Consider the following 24,877-nt stretch of genomic DNA (forward strand, 5'->3'; position numbering starts at 1 on the left):
TGCAGAGAAAAAGAGGCATCCTCCTACAGACAAGATATGTGGAGCTCTTTATAGTCGTGGACAAAGAAAGGGTATGGACTTGCACTTGTGCTAACAGAATGTGTGCAGCTGAACTGCAGATTTTGGGGGATGAGCCACCCTCACCCCATCCCTGAACCACTGGAGAACACTGGGTCCAGTTAGCTTCTGTGGTTCTTCACTTTGTTCCACCCCTTCCCACTATGACTGGTCACTTCCCATTCCCATCCCTACATAAACATTGTTTTCCTTTAAGTCACTGTGTTTCCAAATTATCAGCTGAGACTCCTTTTCCCAAAGCCCTAAAATTCTTGGGTTTTGCTATGAAGTCTTGCATGGATGAGGGATGCGGGTGGCGCTGTGGTCTAAACCACTGAGCCTAGGGCTTGCCGATCGGAAGGTTGGCAGTTTGAATCCCTGTGATGGGGTGAGCTCCCATTGCTCTGTCCTGGCTCCTGCCAACCTAGCAGTTCGAAAGCACGTCAAAGTGCAAATAGATAAATAGGTACTACTCCAGCAGGAAGGCAAACAGTGTTTCCGTGTGCTGCTCTGGTTTCGCCAGAAGCAGCTTAGTTATGTTGGCCACATGACCCGGAAAAACTGTCTGCAGGCAAACATTGGCTCCCTCGGCCAGTAAAGCGAGATGAGTGCCGCAAACCCAGAGTCGTTCACAACTGGACTTAACTGTTAGGGGTCCTTGCATGGATGGGAGACAGCAGAGAAGAAAATGGAGACCATTCAAAATTTTCTATCTTTACTTCTAAACCTGCACCAACTCCATGATTCCATTCTGGAGACTGGCAACATTCAAAATCTGTTAAGCACACTTTTGGCCTTAGCCACCTTTTTAAAGCACCAGGCTCTGAAATTGCTAGCACTGTTCTGTTGTTTGTTTTCTTCATTGTCCCATTTTCCATCCGTGCATAAATGTTTGCTTTTCTTTCAGTATCAGCTGATGGGCCAGAATAAAACTGCTGTTACAGAAGAGATGGTGCATTTGGTCAACTACCTTGATAGTGTAAGTGAAAGCTTTATGATACTCAGAGTTGATGAATTGTGCCAAAATATGCATGTATTTTTATTCCTTTTACTTTTACCTGCCCCTTTCTTCAAAGTGGTGTGATTATTTATTATTTCATTTCTATACCAAAAAACTGTGCAAAAAACTGAAGCAACAACAGACAACTTAAACAAAATATTTCAAAAATACACAGTTCAAAATGTTATATCAATACAAAGTTACTAATATATATATATATATATATATATATATATATATATATATATATATATATATATTCAACATCTTCCTTCTGATCACCCTTGGTGAGCTAAAGTCTTCCCTGCGTGCAAAGGCTCTGGCGGATGGAGCAAAGGAGGTCAAGAGTGGGTCCAACGGTCAAGAAGGCGGTTTGTGCATGTGCTGGAGAGGGAAGTGAGGGGCACATGGGGCTTGTCCACCTGGGAAGGGAGCCCATCCAGGGAAAGGAAAACTCTGATCCTAAACCTCTGCTGTCTTGCGGGATATCTTTGGGAGAAGGAAAGGCTCAGGAGGAAACCCTACAGAAATCCGGAGCGGAGTCCCTAAGACGGTTGGATGGCACCTTGTACACCTCCTTCCAGCTACTACTGCAGCCCAGCTGGGCCAAACGTCTTGCTCTGCCTTCCTTTGGACCCCATCAGTGAGGCTGAGAGGGGGATCTTGACGTCTGGGCAGCCCAGGACTTCCAGGCACACTGCTCAGGGTTGTGTCTTGCGGAGGTCACTTTAGTGCTACTAACACAGCGGTTTGACATCACCCCTGGAGATGCACTCCATTTTCTCTTGAGACAGACAGATGCCAATAACGATGTAACATTGTAACCCTGTTCTCACCTAGGGTCCAAACCAACTCTCAGCTCACCCACAGAAGTCTCAGAATGAGAAGAGCTCCTGGCAGCAGCAGACTTTGTCCTAGTCTCTCACTCTAGACTTGCTTTTACGGGCAGCTCAAGATGGCTGCTCCTGCCTCAGGCTGCCCACGGCTGTGTCTAATTCAGCTGCCCTCTCCACACCCAGTTCAAGATGCAGCAGTTTGGTTGTGTGTGCCATGTATTTGAAACATAATAATTAGGATGACAACTGAAATATGTTATTTTGAGGTTTCTAGAATGCCTTGCCAAGGAAGACTTGCTTGGCATCCAGCTGCATTATCTTTTTGGTTTTCCTTTTTGGGATCCCTCCCTTTGTCCAGGCCTTTCAATGTGGAATGGCTCTATGTGTGCTTTCTGATGAGCTTCCATTCTCTATTCAGTGTGCACAGGGAGGGGATGGCAATGGGGCATGGGGACACGTGATTCTCTTTAAACATTTCACAGCTGCTTGGAGCTGCTAGTTAGTTTACTGTGTCTGCATGGTAAAAAAAAAAAAAAAAGCTTTTAAAATGCTCCTAGGAAGAGACTCTACATGCTTGCATGCATTCTGTTCCTGGAGAATTTCATGTGTCCAAAGGTGGCTGCCCTGACAGGCTCTGTACGGTGTCCTTGTCCTAAGTAATGCCTCCTGCTTGTCTGGGTGCAGGACGGAGAGCCGTGGTTGCAGGGTGAGTGCTGAAACCTCTGACGCTTCTATCACTGGAACAGAGCCTAACACTGCACAACAGTGAGTCACCCCTGTTACTCTCTGCCCTTTTGCCTCTGCCTCACCCACTTTTGGCTAGGATCCTGTCTGCCGTGTGGCCCTTGGAAGGTTACCTCTGAGGGAATGGGGCCCTTGCGATAGAAAACATTCCCCAGCCCTCTCTTACTTGTTCCTTTCTTCTCTCTGCTTTCCAGATGTACATAGCACTGAACATCCGCATCGTGTTGGTTGGCTTGGAGATCTGGACTCAGGAAAACAAGATCCGCCTGGAAGGAGGTGCAGGAGACGTTCTTGCCAACTTTGTGCAGTGGCGAGAGCAGGAGCTTGTCCCGCGCCAAAGACATGACAGTGCACAGTTTGTTCTGTAAGATCTGTGGGGGTTTTCCTCCTACTCTTTTCCCTGAACTTCAAAAAGAGGTGGATGATGGAAGTTGTGCAAATATTTATCCCACCCCTTCTTATGCTTGTGCACAAACCAGAGTCGCTAACAACAATTATAGTCAACTATAAAATGCTGCAGTGCTATAGATCAGCTGTACGTGACGATACCACCTGATTTGGGAGCTGCAAATAGTGCAAAATGAAGCCGCCAGTGGGGCACCCAGCTTTGCACATATTACCCCTTGCACTAACAGAATGAGTTAGTGCTTCCCTTGAATATAATTCATTGCACTCCTGCAAGTTTTTGGTGAAACAAAAGAAATGCCATGGTTGGGTCACTTTCTGATGCAACCAGACTTCTCCACGACCCTTCCCCCCACCCCCCACTCAGGAAAGTGGGACCAATTCGGATGGTCCACCACTTCCCCCAGTTAATGGAACCAAATGGTTTCCGAAGAGTGATAGGGGATGCCTTATCCCATGTTGATGGCCATTCATCTGATTCACTGGTGGCCAGCTGGAATGCAGAGATAACAAGGGCTATTGACTGACTGGCTCTGAAGCTCCCTCTCTGATTGCATGGAGCTCAGACGGCCCCCTGGTTTCCCCCAGAGCTGACAGCTAGAGCACCAGTGGTGGAAAACTCATTCTGAATTGGACTGGACACAGGTCAAAGCTCAATGTTGAGCCTACTAAGTGGAGATAGCGATGGCAAATAGGACCTTCTTCACCATCTCTATTGCCTCTGCAGAAAAAAGCAGCAGGAGACTCAGGTGGTTCACAATCTAATGGAACCACTTTCACCATTGAGGCCCTGTAAGGACCCCAAGATCTCCTGCAATGATTTTGCAAAGGTTTCTGCAAATAAGGTTGCTCAGATTTGGAAAGAGATAGACTCCACTGTGGAAGTGTAGCCTTATTGGAGTTCACCGATTGGGTCTGCGTTGCTCCCGGACAGGAGGAAGGAAGTCAAATGACACTGAGGGTTGGTTCAGAGAAAGAGTTCTTTATTTCTGCCCTCCGGAACAGCAGAAAGGCACTTGTGGGGTCAGTCCACAGCAAGTCCAAAGAAATGAGAAATTTCATGCACTATATATATCCTCCAGGCACCCTCTCCCTCCTTCCCCAGGAATCTAACCACGTCAGCCTATACACACAGGTTGACATCACATATGTTCCTGCTCCAGTATTCTTAACCATAAAAGGGTATTCCTTCCTGTATTTCTGACCATAAAAGGGTATTCTTTCCTGTACTTCTGACCATAAAAGGGTATTCCTGTTCTTATACTCTTATCTTGGAGCAAGAGTTCACCAACTCTAAGAACACATTCTGGCTGTTCCCAGACTAGGTCTGTGCGTCTTTGTGGTCAGGATGTAAGATAAAGCCCAGAGTGTCATCCTTGTTCCACTTTGGAATGGACAAAGCCATCCGTCATTACCGGCCTTCATGGACTGATAAGGGAGAGAGCTTTGAGCACTTGTTTATACAGCTGGGTTTTGGCTCAAGAGCTCAAGTTAAAGCATTTTAGCTAAGGAAAAATAGGGATTTTGGTGCAGTTTCAAACTGCCTGCACAGTCAGTTTTGGGTTTGGGAGACCCATTCCTTCAGAAGCAGGGCTAGGGTGGGAGAGTGCTAGAGTTCTGTCTGGTCACGTTGTATGGGATCAATTCCAATCTGTTACCTCTGAGGATGTGGACAGGCTGCTTGGAAGAGTGAAACCGACCACCTGTCTCCTTGATCCTTGCCCATCCTGGCTCATAAAAGTGAGCCGGGAAGGGCTGGGCAATGGGCTTTGCAGGGTGGTGAATGTTTCCCTCTGCGAGGCAGCCTTTCCAGACCCACTGAAAGAGGTGGTCATTAAACCGCTTCTTAAAAAAACATCTTTAGACCCAGCCAATATGGCCAACTATTGCCCAGTCTCAAATCTACCATTCTTGGGCAAGGTGATTGAGCGGGTGGTTCCTGAACAAGCACGCCTGGAGGATTCGGACCATTTGGATCCCTTCCAGTTGGGATTCAGTCCCCACCATTGGACTGAAACTGCCTTGGTCGTGCTGGTCAATGTACTTCAGCCAGCCAGGGACAGAGGTGAAATCTGTTTCCTGGTCCTGCTGGATCTCTCAGCCGCCTTTGATCCAATTGAACATGGTATCCTTTTGGATAGTCTTGAGTTGGGAGCTAGGGGCACTGTAATACAGTGGTTCCGCTCCTTTCTCCTGGGCCGTGTTCAGAAAGTGGTGTTGGGGGATGAGTGTTCAGACCCCTTGGCTCTCAGTTGTGGGGTGCTTCAGGGTACTGTCCTCTCTCCCATGCTTTTTAACATCTACATGAGGCCGCTGCGAGAGATCAAGGGGGGGTTACCTCGCCTTCAAATCAGAAACACTGACAGTGGTAAAAGTCCTGTGTGAGTATCTGGAAGCGGTTGAAGGATGAATGGCAGCTAACAGATTGATGTTGAATCCTCACAAGACAGAAGTACTGTTCTTGGGGGACGGGGCGGGCTGGTGTGGGTTACTCCCTGGTCCTGAATGGGGTAACTGTGCCCCTGGTACGCAGCCTGGGAGTCATTCTGGACTCACAGCTGTCCATGGAGGCACAGGTCAATTCTGTGTCCAGGGCGGCTGTCTACCAGCTCCATCTGGCATGCAGGCTGAGACCCTACCTGCCTGCAAACTGTCTTGCCAGAGTGATGCATGCTCTAATTATCTCCTGCTTGGACTACTGCAACGCGCTCTATGTGGGGCTACCTTTGAAGGTTACCTGGAAACTACAACTAATCCAGACCGCTGGAAGCCGCCCAGAGTGGCTGAGGAAACCCAGCCAGATGGGTGGGGTGTAAATAATAAAATTGTTGTTGTTGTTGTTGTTGTTAGGGGGTGCTAATAGATGCACGCACGCACATGTATGTATATATACTTTGTTGGTTTGTTTACTATTCTTAGTCTTGAATATTTTAAGCTTATTTGCTTATCCTGACTCCCCCCGCCCCCCCCATTTCCCCATAGTTTTAAAGGCTTTTATTAAGAATGTGATTCTCCTTTTAGCTAGTGCCCAGACACTGAAAGTGACCTTACCCCCCGCTCTTTGCTGGCATTACTGTTTGGGATTTAAATGGGAGATGACAATTCTGCTTGCAGCAGAAACTAATGGCACTCTTTCCTGTGTGTAAATTTCAGGAAGAAAGCATTTGGTGGCACAGCAGGGATGGCTTACGTGGGTACCGTCTGCTCCAAGAGCCACGCCGGAGGCATTAATGTGGTAACTCAACATCCATTGCTTCTCCAATGAACAAAGGTGGAAACTTAGCTTTGTGGCAAAAGGGGTTTGCGGTGGGTCTGGCTGAGATCCAGGTGCTCCGTTTTCATTGGGTTTATTCTTTTTATTTTGGGGCATTTGGTTTGGGTGTATTCCAAAGTCCCCCCTCCCACTGCAAGGACTTGGCAGAGTGGCAGGACCACTGCTGCATTCACAACTCAGCTGCTCATGGCAACTGTGGTGAAAGGGGCGGGGATGAGAATTGGGCCCAGTGCCATTGTGGATCCCAAGCTGGCTCACCCCCCTCCCTCAGAATGTTCTGTTCCAAGGCCACACATCTGGGGGGCAGCTGGAAGGCCAGCTCAGTTGGGAGAGCAGAGCAGGGGAACACCTCTGCTTATGCCTAATCCAGACACTCCTTGCCCAGCCTTGCGTGGGGGGGGGGGGGGAGTTGGGTTGCTCTGCCTGGTTTCTTGTGTGCTGGTACTTCAATCACCCAAGGCTGAAAGAAGAGAGCAAAGGCTTGTGATACTTTCCCCCTAAGTGATTACACAATAGTTTCTCTAACCAAGCCAGAACTTTTGGACCCCTTTTTATTACATACTTGTGTGTGCTTGTTATTTTTGTGTTGTTTTCTAGTTTGGGCCCATCAGTGTGCAGATGTTTTCATCGATCGTTGCTCATGAACTTGGCCACAACCTAGGAATGAACCATGACGATGAAAGGAAGTGTGACTGTGGTTCAGAAAACTGTATCATGAACTCTGGAGCATCGTACGTAACTTTTTTGGACCTATTGCAGAAGGCCTTTGGGCAGAGCAACTCTGGGAAACCTTTTCCAACTGGACAGCTGCATTCCCTTACAGGCAACCTTTTGGGGGGAAACATGCCAGGGGCATGAGGGGCCAGAAGCAAAAGTCAACAGAGCAATGGGTGCAAATTTCACCTGGTCTCCACACGCACGTTGCCTCCAACCAGGCAAGTGAGAGGCATGATCAGGGTGCAAGGGCGTGGTCCAGTCAGACAGAGTCAGTAGGGGATGTGGCTAGGAAGGGCCTGTGGCCGGAAGAGTCCTGGGAGCCCCACAGAGAGGCCCAGAAGGCTGCCTTTGGCCCTGAGGCCTGAGGTTCTCCATCCCTGGAGTAGAGGGATGTAATCACAGGCTGCAGGAGACAAAGGGGGAGCAACCTCTGAACATGGGGACCCCTGAATTTCAGCCATGGGAACATTTCCATGCTGCTTTCAGCCTTTCAAAAACATAGCCACGTGAGTGAGAATCTTCTCTTTTTAAACAGATTGGTATTATTTGTTAAATTTACATACTGCTCTTCATCTGTAGATCTCAGGGCAGTTCACACCATAAAAATACAATACAAAAGAAACAAAATACAGAACAAAATAAAAATAAGAACTACTGTAAAGCCAAGAATCCTTCCTTCCATAGCACATGAGAGTGGGGACCCCCCCCCCAACAAGCAATGCCAGATCTTATACATAAATTAAGTGTCTTCATAATGCCCAAAACATTTTTTACCTCTCTTTTAACTAAAAAAGCTCTCAAAGTGGCTTACAAAGCTCAGTCCTCAGGGATTGGGGGCGGGGGGGGGGGAGAGAGAAGAAAAGCAAGTTTAGGCACCAGGTTTTAAAGTTACAGTCCTTCAAACAACCAGCTGGGATAGAAACAGTTCAAAGAAAGCCTGATGGAACAACTGCTGCCAGGTGTCAAATGAGAGAGTCTGTGCAGCTGTGCAAACTTCCTTCTCTGTGATTCTTTTTCTGTGGTGTCTCTTCTGCACAATCCCCCTAGAATGTCATTCCATTGTGGCTTTCAAGTGACTTAATACCCATCCCTTCTCCTTAGGAACTCTGGGAACTGCAGTCAAATGATAGGAGTCCAAGCACCTCTTTTGGAATTCTTGGCACCCTTATTGGATTACAGTTCCCAGGATTCCTTGAGCCAAGGCAGGAGCCATGTTGGTGAAACTGGTATAAACTGGATTTTGCTTTGCTTTGTATACATGCCCTTTGACACTTGAGAGCTATATTTTTAGGACCTGCCCTAGTCTTGTGATTTTATTTTGATTCCTTGTGAAGAGGGATTGATTGCTAAACGACTTTTGGAATTGTAGCTCTGGGGAGGTGTTTTGGGGGCCTCTGAACAACTCTCAGCACCCGTAAACTACAGCTCCCATAATTCTTTGAGGGAAGTCATGATTGTTTAAAGTGATGATATCACAGTGCTTTACATATATTGTGTGTGAATACGGCTTTAGGGCGAAACCTCTCGAGGGCACCCGGTTGGCAAAGACTGCCCTAGAGTTTGCATGGCCCAATGTAAGGGCTATTTTTTAATATTCCATGCTTGCAGAGGGGCCAGGAACTTCAGCAGCTGTAGCGAGGAAGACTTTGAAAAGCTAACTCTGAGCAAGGGTGGGAGCTGCCTCCTCAATATCCCCAGGCCTGAGGAAACCTATAGCATCCCGTACTGTGGCAACAAGCTAGTAGATGCTGGAGAGGAATGTGATTGTGGAACATCAGAGGTTAGTAACGGGTGTGATGTCACCAACACAGAATTCTTTTGGCAGGTTTGAAGTTTGGGCTATTCAGGATTTCTGGTCTTGCGTCTGCTACCACAGGCCATGCTCTTGTCTTAGATCCCTCTTTAGCACTGTCTTCTCTGAGAAGCCACTTGAATCCCAAGATCAAACATGGAACATTCTTATCTTTGCTCCTGTTGGCTGCCAGAATGACAGTGGCATGGCATGGGAAGTCTTCTGCTCCCCCACTGCAAGCAACCTGGCTTCAAGTGGTGTGGGATATGGCACTCTCTCTCAGAGCAACTCACCCACCATCGCAGAGTGCTTCAGGGGGCGGCCAAAAAGATCCTTTGAGTGGGTGTGATATCCATTCAGCATGCATGCAAACAAAATGGAGGGAGTTCCCTGCCCTCCAGCCACCCACCTGTCAGTGGAGTGGGGGCGGGGGCTTTGTCTTGGTGCATATTAGACGTATAGGAGGGAATCTGCTCGCCTTTCCACACAAACCCTTCATCTGTTTATGATGTACTTATATTGTTCAGCACATCAGAATCAGAAACATGCAAACTAAAGTTCCGCCAGACTCTGTAGAAGTGCTCTGGATTTTTCACACCCGTTGGAGACCTCTTAGTTGTGTTATCTTCTCTGCTGCTACCAAAGTCCACATGCTTTTATACCACAAGGAGAGGTGCAAGTCCTTTAGATTTATTGATTGTTGGCCTAACTTTCTTAAAATATGTATTTCCACTGTGGCCCACCCTCTCCTTTCCTGCCCCATACCTGGCAGGTGGGCATGGTTTGGTCATAACAGCCTCACAGGCCAACTGGAGAGGACAGGTGGATCTAATTCAGCCCATAGGCTGGAGTTCAGCCTCACCTGTGTTAAACCACAGTTAGTTTTAGCTGTGGCTTAACACAAAGAAGCAGAGGGGAAGTGAAAGAGGTGCTTTTGTGCCCATCAGGACACAGCTCAAAAGCACCTCTTTCACTTCCCCTCTGCTCTGCCCTTTGCTGGGCTAAGGAGGAAATGACTCTGGCTTGCCATGACATCCGAACTTGGATCAGGCCCCTCAAAATTTCAGCCTGGAGCTGGTGTAGTCAATAGAAGCTAATGGAAGAAGTTTTTAAATGAAGAAGTGCTGGAAGGTCACCTCCTTTAACTGTGGTTTGCACAGTACAGAAGCAACACTTAACCATAATTTGGTGGCAAATCCATTTCAAACCATAGTTTTATGTCCTGTTTTGGGGCCAGTCTTTAACCATGGTTTGAACTGGATTTGATGTAGCTGCAGCTCCTGTCAGCCCTGCCCATGGTTTAATGGATGTGGTGTAGGACTTCCTACTCCCATCAGCCACAGCCAGGTTCCTCATCCCTGGTTTAGGAATTGTTTCAGGTCCAAGGTTAATCACGCCTGTATAAGGCCAACATTCGAGTTTTAAGATTAAAATGGCATTAGTGCTTTTTTTCAGACGGTACTGGGACCTCTCTTTTTTTGTTAAAAAGTGTGGCACTTACTGTAACAACTTCATGGTGAGGACCTGCACCTAGTTTTCTAGAAAAAAAGCACCAGTTGGAAATGCCTGAGAGTAGCCTCCTTTCTCATCTGTTTTTCCCCTTCCTCTCCTAACTTTTCAGGAATGCCAGTTTGATCCTTGCTGTGAGGCAGGAACTTGTAGACTCCACCCTGGGGCTGATTGTGGTTATGGAGACTGCTGTCACAACTGTCATGTAAGACTCACTGATCCCAAGTTATTGCCAGAAACTGCAGGGCAGGAGGAAATTCTACAGGGACTTGGGTCTCTAACAGCATGATTCTACACGTGCTTACTCAGAAGAAAGTCCTGCTGAGTTCAGTGGAGCTTGCTCTCGAGTAAGTGTGTGGAGGATTGCAGCCTTGACATGTGATAAAGAAATAGTCCGCAACTCTAAATGTGCTTCTCTTAGAACAAGTTGAGTTGAAATAAATGGGATATGGTAATTAAATATTATGCTAGAGAAGATTCTTTCCTAGAGTATTTGAATCTTAAACATCTCACTACATGGCCAGGTTGTACATAACACTATGACGAACCATGGCCAAGTGCAAATGTGTCAGTTTGCAGGTACTCATCGTTAAAAGTCTGGCTGCTTTGATGCCATGTTTAGACTTAAGGCCCCCCAGGCGTCCATTTCATTGGGCATTCATGATTTATCTGTGCTCTTGCCAATATCAGGGCAGTTGTGTGCGATCCCAAGTTCATTACTATTTGCCTCTGAAAACTAGGGTTGCCATATTTAAAAAAGTAAAATTCCTGACACCACTGAAATTGGTTGGCTTTTTTTGGAAACCACCATACACATGGGTTTTTCCTGACATTTTGCCAATTCAGCAAAATTCCCCCCAATGCCATTTTTACACCTGAAAACCAGGACATGTCAGGGATTTTCCAGACATATTGCAAGCCTATTGAGAACATTTTGGAGCAGATCTAATGCTTTGGTTCTAATGCTTTGGTGCTTGTATGTGGGGGGTTTGTCTGTTCCATGTACGACTGTCTCCCTGTGAGACAAAGGTCATGGCTGTGTCAGGGTGCAAGGAGCTCCTGGGTCTCCAGCAGCACATTTGATCCCTTGAGGCCAGGCTGGCAGGTCTGGAGAAGCTCAGAGAGGCAAAGTGGCTGGTGGCTGACACCACACCTTCATGAGCGTTACAGCAGAGTCGCACTCCTGCGATTATAGCTCCCCTCCTGTCAGGAAGAAGAAGGGTGCTGGGGAAGGAGAGTCCTTCTCTGAGGAACAGGTAAACATTCTTTGAGATGGGACAAACTGTTATCCTCTCTCACAGAGAATACATCTGCAAGGAGTGCAGGGATCGTGATAGTGGGGAATCAGTCATCAGGAACCTAGATATTTGGGTGTGTGGTGCGCAAAGATACCCCAGGGCGAACTGCCTGGCTGGCATGAAGGCTGCACATATGGCACATGGCCTAAGGAGCCTGGAAGATAGTCCTGGGGAGGAGTCAGTGGTTGTGATGCATGTTAACACCAATGACATGGGGGAATGTAGAGGTGAGCTCCTGGAAGCCAAATGTAGTTTGATAGGTACGGTGCTGAAAGCCAGGACCTCCAAGGTAGCTTTCTCTGAAATGCTACCAGTTCCCCTTGCAGGGTCAGCTGGAGAGGCATGTGGATGAGGCAATGGGGTTGGGAGGATAGCATTGGATTTGTTAGACACTGAGGAACATTCTGGTCAATCCAGGCCTGTACAAAAGGGACAGGCTGCACTTGAACTGGGACTATTGCTGCTTAGATCCCTAAAGGTGGTAGGATAGCTTCTAAAGTGATTGTGGGGGAAGGAGGGTCTCATAAATGCTTAAAAAGAATTTCAGGAGCACGTTGCTAAAAACATTAAGACCAAGAACAAGAAGAAGCTCTTTAAACAAATTAGGAGGAGGAGAGCATTTAGGTAGCTTCCACCTGCCATATGGGAATAATAATGCCAGCCTACCATAGAGGATGATGTAAAGATTACAGAGGAGGAACACAATATTTTGGACAGGTGACCTGTGCTGCATAAATGCTAGACTATTATGGGGTGAAGTCAGTGGGAGGTTTAATCTACTTTGTTGATAGTTTTGGTATATTGCCCACAGTGGGTATTAGCAGGTTGACGCTGGTACATTTCCTGCCTCCCTTTCGTAGTTCCTGTCCAAAGGCACAGAGTGTCGTGAGCGGGCCAGTGAGTGCGACCTCCCTGAGTTCTGCAATGGGACTTCACAGTTTTGCCCTCCAGACGTCACCATTGAGAACGGGCACCCTTGCCACAAAGACGAGGCTTACTGCTACAACGGTCTCTGCCAGTATTACAATGCCCAGTGCCAGGGCATCTTTGGGCCAAGTAAGGAGCATGAGGATCGGCGTTATGTTTGCTTCTCCACAAGGAACAGCTAGCAGACATTATCCTAAGGGATTAGGAACTGCCTCTGCATGACAATTTCTGTTGCTTTTCTGCAAGGCTGGGATCAAGGGACAGCGAAGTTGGGCATCTGCTGAGCCCCCTCCCCCAAGAGCCCCCTGGGCCTGCTGCTTCTTTTCACCTGCTTGCTTGTTCATCTTCTTGCTCAGACGGTGGTGGGAAGGAGGAGGAGGAGGAGCAACAGCAGCGAGAGGCAGTTGCTGCCGGCTTGCTCACTGGCTCTCTGCAGTAAGCAAGCAGGAGGAGGAAGAACAACTGGAGGTGATAAGGGCAATGAGGTGGCAGACGCAGTGAGGGAGGGGGCCATTGGAGGCTATCTTGCCCTCCCCACCGCAACCTGGAGCACACATTAGTTGTATTATTATTATTATTATTATTATTATTATTATTATTATTATTTCTTCTTGATGCAGAAAATGGGTCTTCTGTTACTTTATGCTGCTGGTCCTGCCAGAAGGCTAAAGGAGCTGGGCAAGCCTGATTTCCCAAATCTGTGTTTTGCAGAAGCAAAGGCTGCTCCCCAAATCTGCTTTTCTGAAGTGAATTCCAAAGGTGACAGGTTTGGAAATTGCGGTTACCATGGGCATGACTATAAGAAGTGCTCCAGCTGGTAAGTGGTTGCGGCAAGGAAAACCTGGTCACCTCCAGACTGATGGTGCCTTAGGGGGTGGATTAAGTCACATGCTGAAAATGTAGGTTTGCACAATTAAAATAGCTTAAAGTGCTCTGTTGTTACGAATCTACTTTAGAAAGCAACAACACAGACTTTTTTGTGTTTAGGAAAGTGACAGGGAAAGCATGAAAAGTGAAACAAATGAATGATTAACATATAACAACTGCGCAAACAAATCAGGATGAAATCATGATGAATGTTCATTTTCCTGTAACTGCCCACAAACAAAATAAGAACAAATGCTCAACAAAGCCTGGACATAATCTGACTTCCACAAAAGGTTCTTTTATGCAAGCAAATCAAAAAGATTGCTCAATAAGCAGCTTGTCAAAAGAAGCCTGCTCTGCACAGCTGCCCCCCCCCCCATGCACAATCAATTCACACATGATCATGTCTACGTGTTGTACCAGAAAATAAATAAATAGCTTGAATGAAACCTGGAAATGGCAGGAGAGGGCTGGAGAGTCCTTGTGGCTCACGAGGAAACCCTCCCTGAAGCCTGAAGAGGACTTCAGTGAGGGCACGGGAAGCCCCAAAGAGGTGCAGTGGGCCTTTTTCCCCGGCTGCTCAGCCTGCCTGCCTAATAGCTGGTACGTGCCCAGATGACAAGACCCCCTTTCTAGAGCTTGCTAATGTGGTCCAAAGGAAAGCAGATCAAGGTATTTGGCACCAACTGGGCTGCAGCAGTTGCCTGAAGGAGGCGTACAAGGCGCCATCCAAGGTTTACTCCTGAGCCTGTCCCACAAGTCCCTGACAGTAAGAGCTGTTCGACAGTGGAATTTGCTGCCAAGGAGTGTGGTGGAGTCTCCTTCTTTGGAGGTCTTTAAGCAGAGGCTTGACAACCATATGTCAGGAGTGCTCTGATCGTGTTTCCTGCTTGGCAGGGGGTTGGACTCGATGGCCCTTGTGGTCTCTTCCAACTCTATGATTCTATGATTCTATGATTCTAAGCAGAGGCAGAGACTTAGGATCAGAGTGTTTCTTCTCCTAGATGAGCTCACTGTCCCAGGTGGACGGGCCCCAACTGCCCCTGCCCTATTCATTCATATTGCATTTGACAGATAAGGGCAGGAATCACTATGATGGTGCCCTCAGATGTTTTGGACGACAACTCCCAGCACTGCTGACCATTGGCCATGTTGAATGGGACCGATGGGAACTGTAGTGCAAATGTCTGCAGGGCACCATGTTGGCTTCTCCTGGATTAGGGCCATGCATTTCTCCCCCGTCCTTTCATTGGAGGAGCGTGATGTTTTGCCAAACCCACTATGTCATTAATACGTTTTGTACAAACAGATGTTTTCCTTATGATTAGCCCACAATTAGCATCCAGGAGTGTATATTTCCTTTAATCCTACTAAGCCTCAAAAAACCTAAGTCAATAATGATCTGTGCATACTTTCAGAAATTAACTGTCAGTGATTTAAGTTGCCGTGCCATATTGCCACAGGAACGCCATGTGTGGGAAACTACAATGTGAGAATGTGCAAACCCTTCCTGTCTTTGGAATTGAACCTGCCATTATCAAGTCTCCCATCCAAGGTAACACCTGTTGGGGTGTGGACTTCCAGCTGGGATCAGACGTACCAGATCCAGGGATGGTGAACGAAGGCACCAAATGTGCCCCTGGAAAGGTAAAGCAGGAAAGTTCTCAGGTGGACCATTGTTTTTTGTTTAATGTATTTTTATTAAAGATTTTCTTGATTTACAAAGGTATGTGCAATGTCTCTCTCATATTTTTTCCCACATAACACTTTCCTTCTTTTTTTTACAAATTGGTTTCATTTGTTGAGACATTAGGAAGAATAGGGGGAAAGAGGTGGAGGGGGGAACGATGGGTGGGGTCGGGTGGTTATGTTTCTATTTTACTTGTTTCTATGTGGGGTTTTGTGTCAGCATTGCTAGTGTGGGTTCTCTGCTGTTCACTTGTGTTCCTTTGGTGGTGAGAGAGGTTGGGGTTGGCCTAGGGTGTGGCTGTTCATTTGTGGTTGGCTGTGGTGGTCTTTGTTTTCATGTATGAGTGGGGTGGGTGGGTGTTTTGGATCAGGTTAGCCATATTGATTTGTATGCTGTTGGTGGATTTTTATCGTTGTCTTGCTGGGCTGTGTATGTGATAAAGGGGAGCCATACCGGGATGAAGGCGTCTTCTTCTATTTGTCCCCGTGTCAGTTTCAGTTTATTGGTTACTTTTTCTAGTAGGTCTGTTTCCCATACTATTTGGTAGCATTGGTCCATGCTTACTCCTGACAGGTCTCTCCAGTGTCTAGTTATGATGTTTCTGGCTGCTGAAAGTAGGTGGGTTATGAATTCTTTGTGGTGTAGATATGTATTATTGTCTTGGAAGATGTTTAAGGTAAAGGTAAAGGTACCCCTGCCCGTACGGGCCAGTCTTGACAGACTCTAGGGTTGTGCGCTCATCTCACTCTAGAGGCCGGGAGCCAGCGCTGTCCACAGACACTTCCAGGTCACGTGGCCAGCGTGACGAAGCTGCTCCGGCGAACTGGCACCAGAGCAGCACATGGAAACGCCGTTTACCTTCCCGCTATACAGCGGTACCTATTTATCTACTTGCACTTAATGGTGCTTTCAAACTGCTAGGTGGGCAGGCGCTGGGACCGAGCAATGGGAGCTCACCCCGCCGTGGGGATTCGAACCGCCGACCATGCGATCGGCAAGTCCTAGGCGCTGAGGTTTTACCCACAGCGCCACCCGCGTCCCAAGGAAGATGTTTAGTAGAGCCAATTCTGGGGTGATTTCTAATACTTGCTTAGTTATTTTACATATTTCTCATACAGTGGTGCCTCGCAAGACGAAATTAATTGGTTCCGCAAGTTTTTTCTTCTTGCGAGTTTTTCGTCTTGCGAAGCACGGTTTCCCATAGTAATGCATTAAAAATCAATTAATGCGTTCCTAGGGAAACCGCTTGCCAGGCTGGCGGTGCGGAGAAGGGCTTTTCTCCGCACCGCAAGCCTTCAGGACAGGTACGGGAACAGAGGGGAAGGCGCGCAGCGCTTTCCCTCTGTTCCCGGGGCTTGCGTGGGAGGAGGGTTTTTCCTCCCCACCGCCAACATTCAGAACAGCATTCTGAATGTTGGCGGTGGGAAGGAAAACCCTCCTCCCACCCCAAGTCTTCAGGAAAGCCATCCGATGCCGGGTGGCGGGAGAAGGTGTCCCCCCCCGGCATCGGAGCTTCGTTCCGATGCCGGGTGGCGGGAGGAGGCGTTCCCCCCCCGCCGCCCGGCATCGGAGCTTCGTTCCGGTGCCGCACGGCGGGAGGAGGCGTTCCCCCCCCGCCGCCCGGCATCAGAGCTTCGTTCTGATGCCGCGTGGCGGGAGGAGGCGTTCCCCCCCGCCGCCGGGCATCGGAGCTTCGTTCCGGTGCCGCGCGGCGGGAGGAGGCGTTCCCCCCCGCCGCCGGGCATCGGAGCTTCGTTCCGGTGCCGCGCGGCGGGAGGAGGCGTTCCCCCCCCGCCGCCCGGCATCGGAGCTTCGTTCCGGTGCCGCGCGGCGGGAGGAGGCGTTCCCCCCCGCCGCCGCCCGGCATCGGAGCTTCGTTCCGGTGCCGCGCGGCGGGAGGAGGCGTTCCCCCCCGCCGCCCGGCATCGGAGCTTCGTTCCGGTGCCGCGCGGCGGGAGGAGGCGTTCCCCCCCGCCGCCCGGCATCGGAGCTTCGTTCCGGTGCCGCGCGGCGGGAGGAGGCGTTCCCCCCCTGCCGCCCGGCATCGGAGCTTCGTTCCGGTGCCGCGCGGCGGGAGGAGGCGTTCCCCCCCCCGCCGCCCGGCATCGGAGCTTCGTTCCGATGCCGCGCGGCGGGAGGAGGCGTTCCCCCTCCCCCGCCCGGCATCGGTGCTTCGTTCCGGTGCCGCGCGGCGGGAGGAGGCGTTCCCCCCCTGCCGCCTGGCATCAGAGCTTCGTTCCGAAGCCGGCAGCGGGAGGAGGTCCGAGGACAGTGGGGAAGACGCGCTGCGCTTCCCCGCCGTCCCTGAGATTTCCCTATGGGCTGTCGTCTTGCGAAGCAAGCCCATAGGGAAATTCGTTTTGCGAAGCGCCTCCGAAACGGAAAACCCTTTCGTCTAGCGGGTTTTCCGTCTTGCGAGGCGTTCGTCTTGCGGGGTACCACTGTATAGCTGTTGTCCAGAATAGTTGGATTTTGAGGCCCTCCTGCCACATGTGGAGGTATGTGCCTGTGGAGGTGCACCCTCTCCAGCATTTTGGTGAGGTTCCTGGCCGTTTACCTTCCCGCTATACAGCGGTACCTATTTATCTACTTGCACTTAATGGTGCTTTCAAACTGCTAGGTGGGCAGGCGCTGGGACCGAGCAATGGGAGCTCACCCCGCCGTGGGGATTCGAACCGCCGACCATGCGATCGGCAAGTCCTAGGCGCTGAGGTTTTACCCACAGCGCCACCCGCGTCCCAAGGAAGATGTTTAGTAGAGCCAATTCTGGGGTGATTTCTAATACTTGCTTAGTTATTTTACATATTTCTCATACAGTGGTGCCTCGCAAGACGAAATTAATTGGTTCCGCAAGTTTTTTCTTCTTGCGAGTTTTTCGTCTTGCGAAGCACGGTTTCCCATAGTAATGCATTAAAAATCAATTAATGCGTTCCTAGGGAAACCGCTTGCCAGGCTGGCGGTGCGGAGAAGGGCTTTTCTCCGCACCGCAAGCCTTCAGGACAGGTACGGGAACAGAGGGGAAGGCGCGCAGCGCTTTCCCTCTGTTCCCGGGGCTTGCGTGGGAGGAGGGTTTTTCCTCCCCACCGCCAACATTCAGAACAGCATTCTGAATGTTGGCGGTGGGAAGGAAAACCCTCCTCCCACCCCAAGTGTTCAGGAAAGCCATCCGATGCCGGGTGGCGGGAGAAGGTGTCCCCCCCCGGCATCGGAGCTTCGTTCCGATGCCGGGTGGCGGGAGGAGGCGTTCCCCCCCCCGCCGCCCGGCATCGGAGCTTCGTTCCGGTGCCGCACGGCGGGAGGAGGCGTTCCCCCCCCCGCCGCCCGGCATCAGAGCTTCGTTCTGATGCCGCGTGGCGGGAGGAGGCGTTCCCCCCCGCCGCCGGGCATCGGAGCTTCGTTCCGGTGCCGCGCGGCGGGAGGAGGCGTTCCCCCCCGCCGCCGGGCATCGGAGCTTCGTTCCGGTGCCGCGCGGCGGGAGGAGGCGTTCCCCCCCCGCCGCCCGGCATCGGAGCTTCGTTCCGGTGCCGCGCGGCGGGAGGAGGCGTTCCCCCCCGCCGCCGCCCGGCATCGGAGCTTCGTTCCGGTGCCGCGCGGCGGGAGGAGGCGTTCCCCCCCGCCGCCCGGCATCGGAGCTTCGTTCCGGTGCCGCGCGGCGGGAGGAGGCGTTCCCCCCCGCCGCCCGGCATCGGAGCTTCGTTCCGGTGCCGCGCGGCGGGAGGAGGCGTTCCCCCCCCCGCCGCCCGGCATCGGAGCTTCGTTCCGGTGCCGCGCGGCGGGAGGAGGCGTTCCCCCCCTGCCGCCCGGCATCGGAGCTTCGTTCCGGTGCCGCGCGGCGGGAGGAGGCGTTCCCCCCCCGCCGCCCGGCATCGGAGCTTCGTTCCGATGCCGCGCGGCGGGAGGAGGCGTTCCCCCTCCCCCGCCCGGCATCGGTGCTTCGTTCCGGTGCCGCGCGGCGGGAGGAGGCGTTCCCCCCCTGCCGCCTGGCATCAGAGCTTCGTTCCGAAGCCGGCAGCGGGAGGAGGTCCGAGGACAGTGGGGAAGACGCGCTGCGCTTCCCCGCCGTCCCTGAGATTTCCCTATGGGCTGTCGTCTTGCGAAGCAAGCCCATAGGGAAATTCGTTTTGCGAAGCGCCTCCGAAACGGAAAACCCTTTCGTCTAGCGGGTTTTCCGTCTTGCGAGGCGTTCGTCTTGCGGGGTACCACTGTATAGCTGTTGTCCAGAATAGTTGGATTTTGAGGCCCTCCTGCCACATGTGGAGGTATGTGCCTGTGGAGGTGCACCCTCTCCAGCATTTTGGTGAGGTTCCTGGGCGTATTAGCACTAGTTTTCTTGGTTTTAGGTACCACCTGTAGGTGATTTTTAGAGTGAGTTCTTTTCTTTTTGTTGATATGGATTTAAAGGGGGGTTTAGACCACATTTTGGTCCATTGAGTGGGGTTAATCTTGTAGCCTATGTCATCCATTGTTTTTTGATTGTGTCTAGGGAGTTTGTGGGATTTTGGAATAGTATTTTGTATATTGCAGATACCATCCCTTTACCATGTCCCTTTGTTGTTAGGAGGTTTTCGAAGGTTGTCAGGGGCCTGGTTGCTGCTGATTTTACTACCTAGTTGCTGCTGATTTTACTACTACTACTAGCCAGGACATTTGGGTGTCTTCTTGTTTGTCTCGAATTTCTTGTGTTGACAAATGTTTGTTATTTTTGTAGAAGTCTATTAGACAATATAAGCCAGGTTTTTATCTGGAGGTTTTGTGCTGCGTGATGGAATAATGAGTGGTATGCCAGGGGAATTAGTGGGGATGGAGTTGGAGATAGTTTGCCTATTTCTGTTTTCCATGCTTTGAGCATGGTCTGTGTGTACCTGTTAAGTGTTGTGGGAATTTTCCTTAGTTTGTTTGGGAGGAGTGGGTATGCTGTGGTGCAGGTATTTTCAATTGTTTCCCTCTTCATTGTTTTGTCTCATTTTTTAGTATATATGGGATTATATGGCGTATTTGGTTGGCAATGTTTCTATGCTTCTATGTTGGGGATTCCCCATGTGGAATTTGCTGCCAAACAGTGGAATTTGCTGCCAAGGAGTGTGGTGGAGTCTCCTTCTTTGGAGGTCTTTAAGCAGAGGCTTGACAACCATATGTTGCTCTGATGGTGTTTCCTGCTTGGCAGGGGGTTGGACTCGATGGCCCTTGTGGTCTATTCCAACTCTATGATTCTATGATTCTATTCCTCCTGAGGTGGCGAGGTGCAGGTATTTGGGGCTTATTCTTGGTATTTGTGTGAGAAGATAAAGGAGTGTAGTTTTCTCTGCTATCTGCAGAGTTGGGTTTGGGGAATCCAGATTGGGAGGGTTTGGAATAGGTAGGTTGGTTTTGGGAGGGTGATCATTTTGATCATGATTATTTTGTCTGAGAGGGTGGAATGCATGTTGTTCCATCTTTTTAGGTCTTTGTTTATTTGTCGCCACAGGGGCTTGTAGTTGTGGTGGTAATAACTTATTGAGGTTTCTGGTTATTTGTACTCCTAGATCATAGAATAGAATAGAATCATAGAATCATAGAGTTGGAAGAGACCACAAGGGCCATCGAGTCCAACCCCCTGCCAAGCAGGAAACACCATCAGAGCACTCCTGACATATGGTTGTCAAGCCTCTGCTTAAAGACCTCCAAAGTAGGAGACTCCACCACACTCCTTGGCAGCAAATTCCACTGTCGAACAGCTCTTACTGTCAGGAAGTTCTTCCTAATGTTTAGGTGGAATCTTCTTTCTTGTAGTTTGGATCCATTGCTCCGTGTCCGCTTCTCTGGAGCAGTAGAAAACAACCTTTCTCCCTCCTCTATGTGACATCCTTTTATATATTTGAACATGGCTATCATATCACCCCTTAACCTCCTCTTCTCCAGGCTAAACATGCCCAGCTCCCTTAGCCGTTCCTCATAAGGCATCGTTTCCAGGCCTTTGACCATTTTGGTTGCCCTCTTCTGGACACGTTCCAGTTTGTCAGTGTCCTTCTTGAATTGTGGTGCCCAGAACTGGACACAGTACTCCAGGTGTGGTCTGACCAGAGCAGAATACAGTGGCACTATTACTTCCCTTGATCTAGATGCTATACTCCTATTGATGCAGCCCAGAATTGCATTGGCTTTTTTAGCTGCCGCGTCACACTGTTGGCTCATGTCAAGTTTGTGGTCAACCAAGACTCCTAGATCCTTTTCACATGTACTGCTCTCAAGCCAGGTGTCACCCATCTTGTATTTGTGCCTCTCATTTTTTTTGCCCAAGTGCAATACTTTACATTTCTCCCTGTTAAAATTCATCTTGTTTGTTTTTGCCCAGTTCTCTAATCTGTCAAGGTCGTTTTGAAGTGTGATCCTGTCCTCTGGGGTGTTAGCCACCCCTCCCAGTTTGGTGTCATCTGCAAATTTGATCAGGATGCCCTTGAGTCCATCATCCAAGTCGTTGATAAAGATGTTGAATAAGACCGGGCCCAAGACAGAACCCTGTGGCACCCCACTAGTCACTCTTCTCCAGGATGAAGAGGAACCATTGATGAGCACCCTTTGGGTTCGGTCAGTCAGCCAGTTACAAATCCACTGAGTGGTAGCATAGTCAAGACTGCATTTTACCAGCTTCTTTACAAGAATATCATGGGGCACCTTGTCAAATGCTTTGCTGAAATCAAGGTAGGCTACATCCACTGCGTTCCCTTCATCTACCAGGCTTGTAATTCTGTCAAAAAACGAGATCAGGTTAGTCTGACATGACTTATTTTTCAGAAATCCATGCTGACTATTGGTGATCACAGCATTCCTTTCTAGGTGCTCACAGACTGTTTGCTTAATGATCTGCTCCAGAATCTTCCCTGCTATTGATGTCAGACTGACTGGGCGGTAATTATTTGGGTCCTCTCTTTTCCCCTTTTTGAAAATAGGGACAACATTTGCCCTCCTCCAGTCTGCCGGGACTTCGCCTGTTCTCCAGGAATTCTCAAAGATGACTGCCATTGGTTCTGAGATCACATCTGCCAGTTCTTTTAATACTCTTGGATGCAGTTCATCTGGCCCTGGAGACTTGAATACATCTAATCTAGCCAAATATTCTTGTACTATCTCCTTAGTTATTCTGGGCTGTGTTTCCTTTGCTGAATCATTTGCTTCAAATTCTTCAGGTCGGGCATTGTCTTCTTTATCGGAGAAGACTGAGGCAAAGAAGGCATTGAGGAGTTCAGCCCTTTCTGTGTCCCCTGTTTGCATTTCACCATCTTCTCCTCTGAGTGACCCCACTGTTTCTTTGTTCTTCCTTTTGCTACGAACATACCCATAAAAGCCTTTTTTGTTGCTTTTAACCTCTCTAGCAAGCCTGAGTTCATTCTGTGCTTTAGCTTTTCTGACTTTGTGTCTACACGTGCTGGCTATTTGTTTGAATTCCTCTTTGGTGGTTTCCCCCCTTTTCCATTTTTTGTACACATCCTTTTTTAATCTTAATTCAGTTAAAAGTTCTTTAGATAGCCACCCTGGTTTCTTTAGGCACCTTCCATGTTTTCGTCTCATTGGTATTGCCTGACGTTGTGCTTTTACTATCTCCGTCTTAACAAACTCCCAGCCATCATGAACTCCCTTTCCTTTTAGTATTGCTGTCCATGGGATCTCACCCAGCACTTCCCTAAGTTTTATGAAGTCGGCTTTCTTAAAGTCAAGAAATTGAGTCCTAGTATGCTTGGCTGCTACTTTCCGCTGTATAGTAAACTTCAGAAGAGCATGATCACTCGCGCCTAATGATCCTTCCACATCTACCCCACTAACCAGGTCATCAACATTGGTTAGGACCAGGTCTAAAATGGCTGTTCCTCTTGTTGCTTCTCCCACTTTCTGGACAATGAAGTTGTCTGCAAGGCCAGTGAGGAATCTGTTTGACCTTATGCTCTTGGCTGAGTTTGACGTCCAACAAATATCCGGGTAATTGAAGTCCCCCATTACTACTATCTCCCTTCCTTTTGCATGCTTGGCCATCTGTTCCAGGAAGGCATCATCTGAACTTGATATCTGAACTTGGTGTGGCAAAGTTTTATCTTGGTGACATTAGTGAATTCTTTTTGGGTGTGAAGAGAGGTGTTGAAGCACATAGCTTCTGACTTTGCAAAATTTACCTGTAGGCCCGACACCATTGCAAATGTGTTGAGTTCTCTGGTTAGGGAGGTTGCTGTGCTTATGGGGTCTGGTGTTGTGACCATTAGGTCATCTGCAAAGAGCCCTAATTTATAGGTTCTGCCTTTTATTTCCACTCCCTTGGTGTCTGTGGCTGCTCGGATTCGGATTGCTAAAGGTTCCAGAGCCAGGATAAATAAGAAGGGAGACAATGGGCATCCTTGTTTTGTGCCTCTTTGGATTGCTATAGGGTTAGAGCCCATATTGTTAGTTCTGCATTTTGCTGAGGCTTGGGAGTATATTTGTTTGAGGATTTATAGGAAGTTGGGGCCAAATTTCATGCTAGTTAGTACTGCTAATAGGTATTTCCATTCTAAGCAATCAAAGGCTTTGAGGATGTCTAGGGACATAATTGACAGTGCCTTGCTGTGTTTGATTAGGTTCAGTACTTGCGATCAGGGACAAAGCCGGTCTGATCTGGGGCTATTAACTTGCATAAGAAGATTTTTAGGCGGTTGGCCAAGATTGATGTGAATATCTTGTAGTCTTGGTTTATTAATGAGATTGGGCAGTATGATTCTACTTTGAGGATGTCTTTCAGTGGTTTTGGGATGGAGACTATTTTGGAGTGGGTCCAGGTTTTGGGGATGGGCCCCCCTTTCATGATGTCATTGAACAGGTGGGTCATGTAGGGCATCAAGGGTTCTTTGAATTTCCTATAGACTTCTGCTGTGAAGCAGTCTGGGCTTGGGGCTTTGTGTGGTTTCAGGTTTTTGAGGACCATATCTATTTCCTCTGGGGTGATAGGGCTGTCCATGAATTCCTGCTTCTCATCAATTAAGGTGGGCATGGTCAGTTCTGCTAGGAATTTTCTGATTTCCTTCTCAGGTGGGCTATGGGAAGTGTATAGGTTGGAGTATAATTCTGCAAATTCTGAGGTTATTTCTTTGGGGGAGAATGTTATGTTGTCATCTTTTTTGGTGATGCAGTGTATTCTTGTTTTGAGTTCTATTTTCCTACATCTATTTGCTAATAGTCTGGAGTTTCCCCTCCATATTTATAGACACATTGTTTAGAGTATAGAATGCTGATCATTGTTTTGTTGATTTCTAGGGAGTCTAGTTCTCTCCTTTTTTGTTCTATAAGTTGAAGAAGTTTTTTAGATCCTGTTTGTTTGTAGCATGGTGAGAGGGCCGTGATGTCTTGTTCTATTTTTGTTAATTTTTGAGGGGGTTTGTTATATTGTCTACATCATTTTCCTTGAAGTAGTTTTGTAGAGTTTTTGTGAGACTCTCTCTAATTTGTTTGTTTGTAGTTAGGATGGGGCTGAAGGGCCATGATGGGGTGGTTTGTGTTCCCTCTCCTATTTTAATGGTGACTTCAACTGGAGCGTGATCTGTGATTTTAATGTTACCTATGTTTTTTGATTTCGCTAAGGAGATTAGACCCTGTTTGAGCAGAATGCTGTCCAGTCTGGACGTTGTACCATGGCATCCGGATTGGAATGTATGGCTGGTGTCTCCCAGGTTTTGCTCACCCCAAATGTCGTAGAGACACCTGTTTTTTAACTTTCTTAGTAACTTGTAAGAGTCCCTAGTTGTTGGGGGTTTCTTTCAAAGGAA

General features: G+C 48.8%; 1 protein-coding gene across 2 annotated transcripts in view; it reads left to right on the plus strand.

The window, feature by feature from the left end:
- Nucleotides 1–24,877, plus strand: part of ADAM9 (ADAM metallopeptidase domain 9) — a 93,540-nt gene that overhangs the window by 38,617 nt on the left and 30,046 nt on the right. For both annotated transcript variants that reach the window (XM_082200292.1, XM_082200293.1), the window contains exons 7-16: nt 6–71; nt 965–1,036; nt 2,832–3,001; nt 6,196–6,277; nt 6,914–7,047; nt 8,642–8,813; nt 10,447–10,539; nt 12,493–12,688; nt 13,271–13,376; nt 14,890–15,073. In XM_082200292.1, coding sequence (XP_082056418.1) covers nt 6–71; nt 965–1,036; nt 2,832–3,001; nt 6,196–6,277; nt 6,914–7,047; nt 8,642–8,813; nt 10,447–10,539; nt 12,493–12,688; nt 13,271–13,376; nt 14,890–15,073 — 1,275 coding nt within the window. The remainder of the gene's footprint in view (nt 1–5; nt 72–964; nt 1,037–2,831; nt 3,002–6,195; nt 6,278–6,913; nt 7,048–8,641; nt 8,814–10,446; nt 10,540–12,492; nt 12,689–13,270; nt 13,377–14,889; nt 15,074–24,877) is intronic.

This window comes from Podarcis vaucheri (genome assembly GCF_965113315.1).
Source record: "Podarcis vaucheri genome assembly, chromosome: 15".
Taxonomy (NCBI): domain Eukaryota; kingdom Metazoa; phylum Chordata; class Lepidosauria; order Squamata; family Lacertidae; genus Podarcis; species Podarcis vaucheri.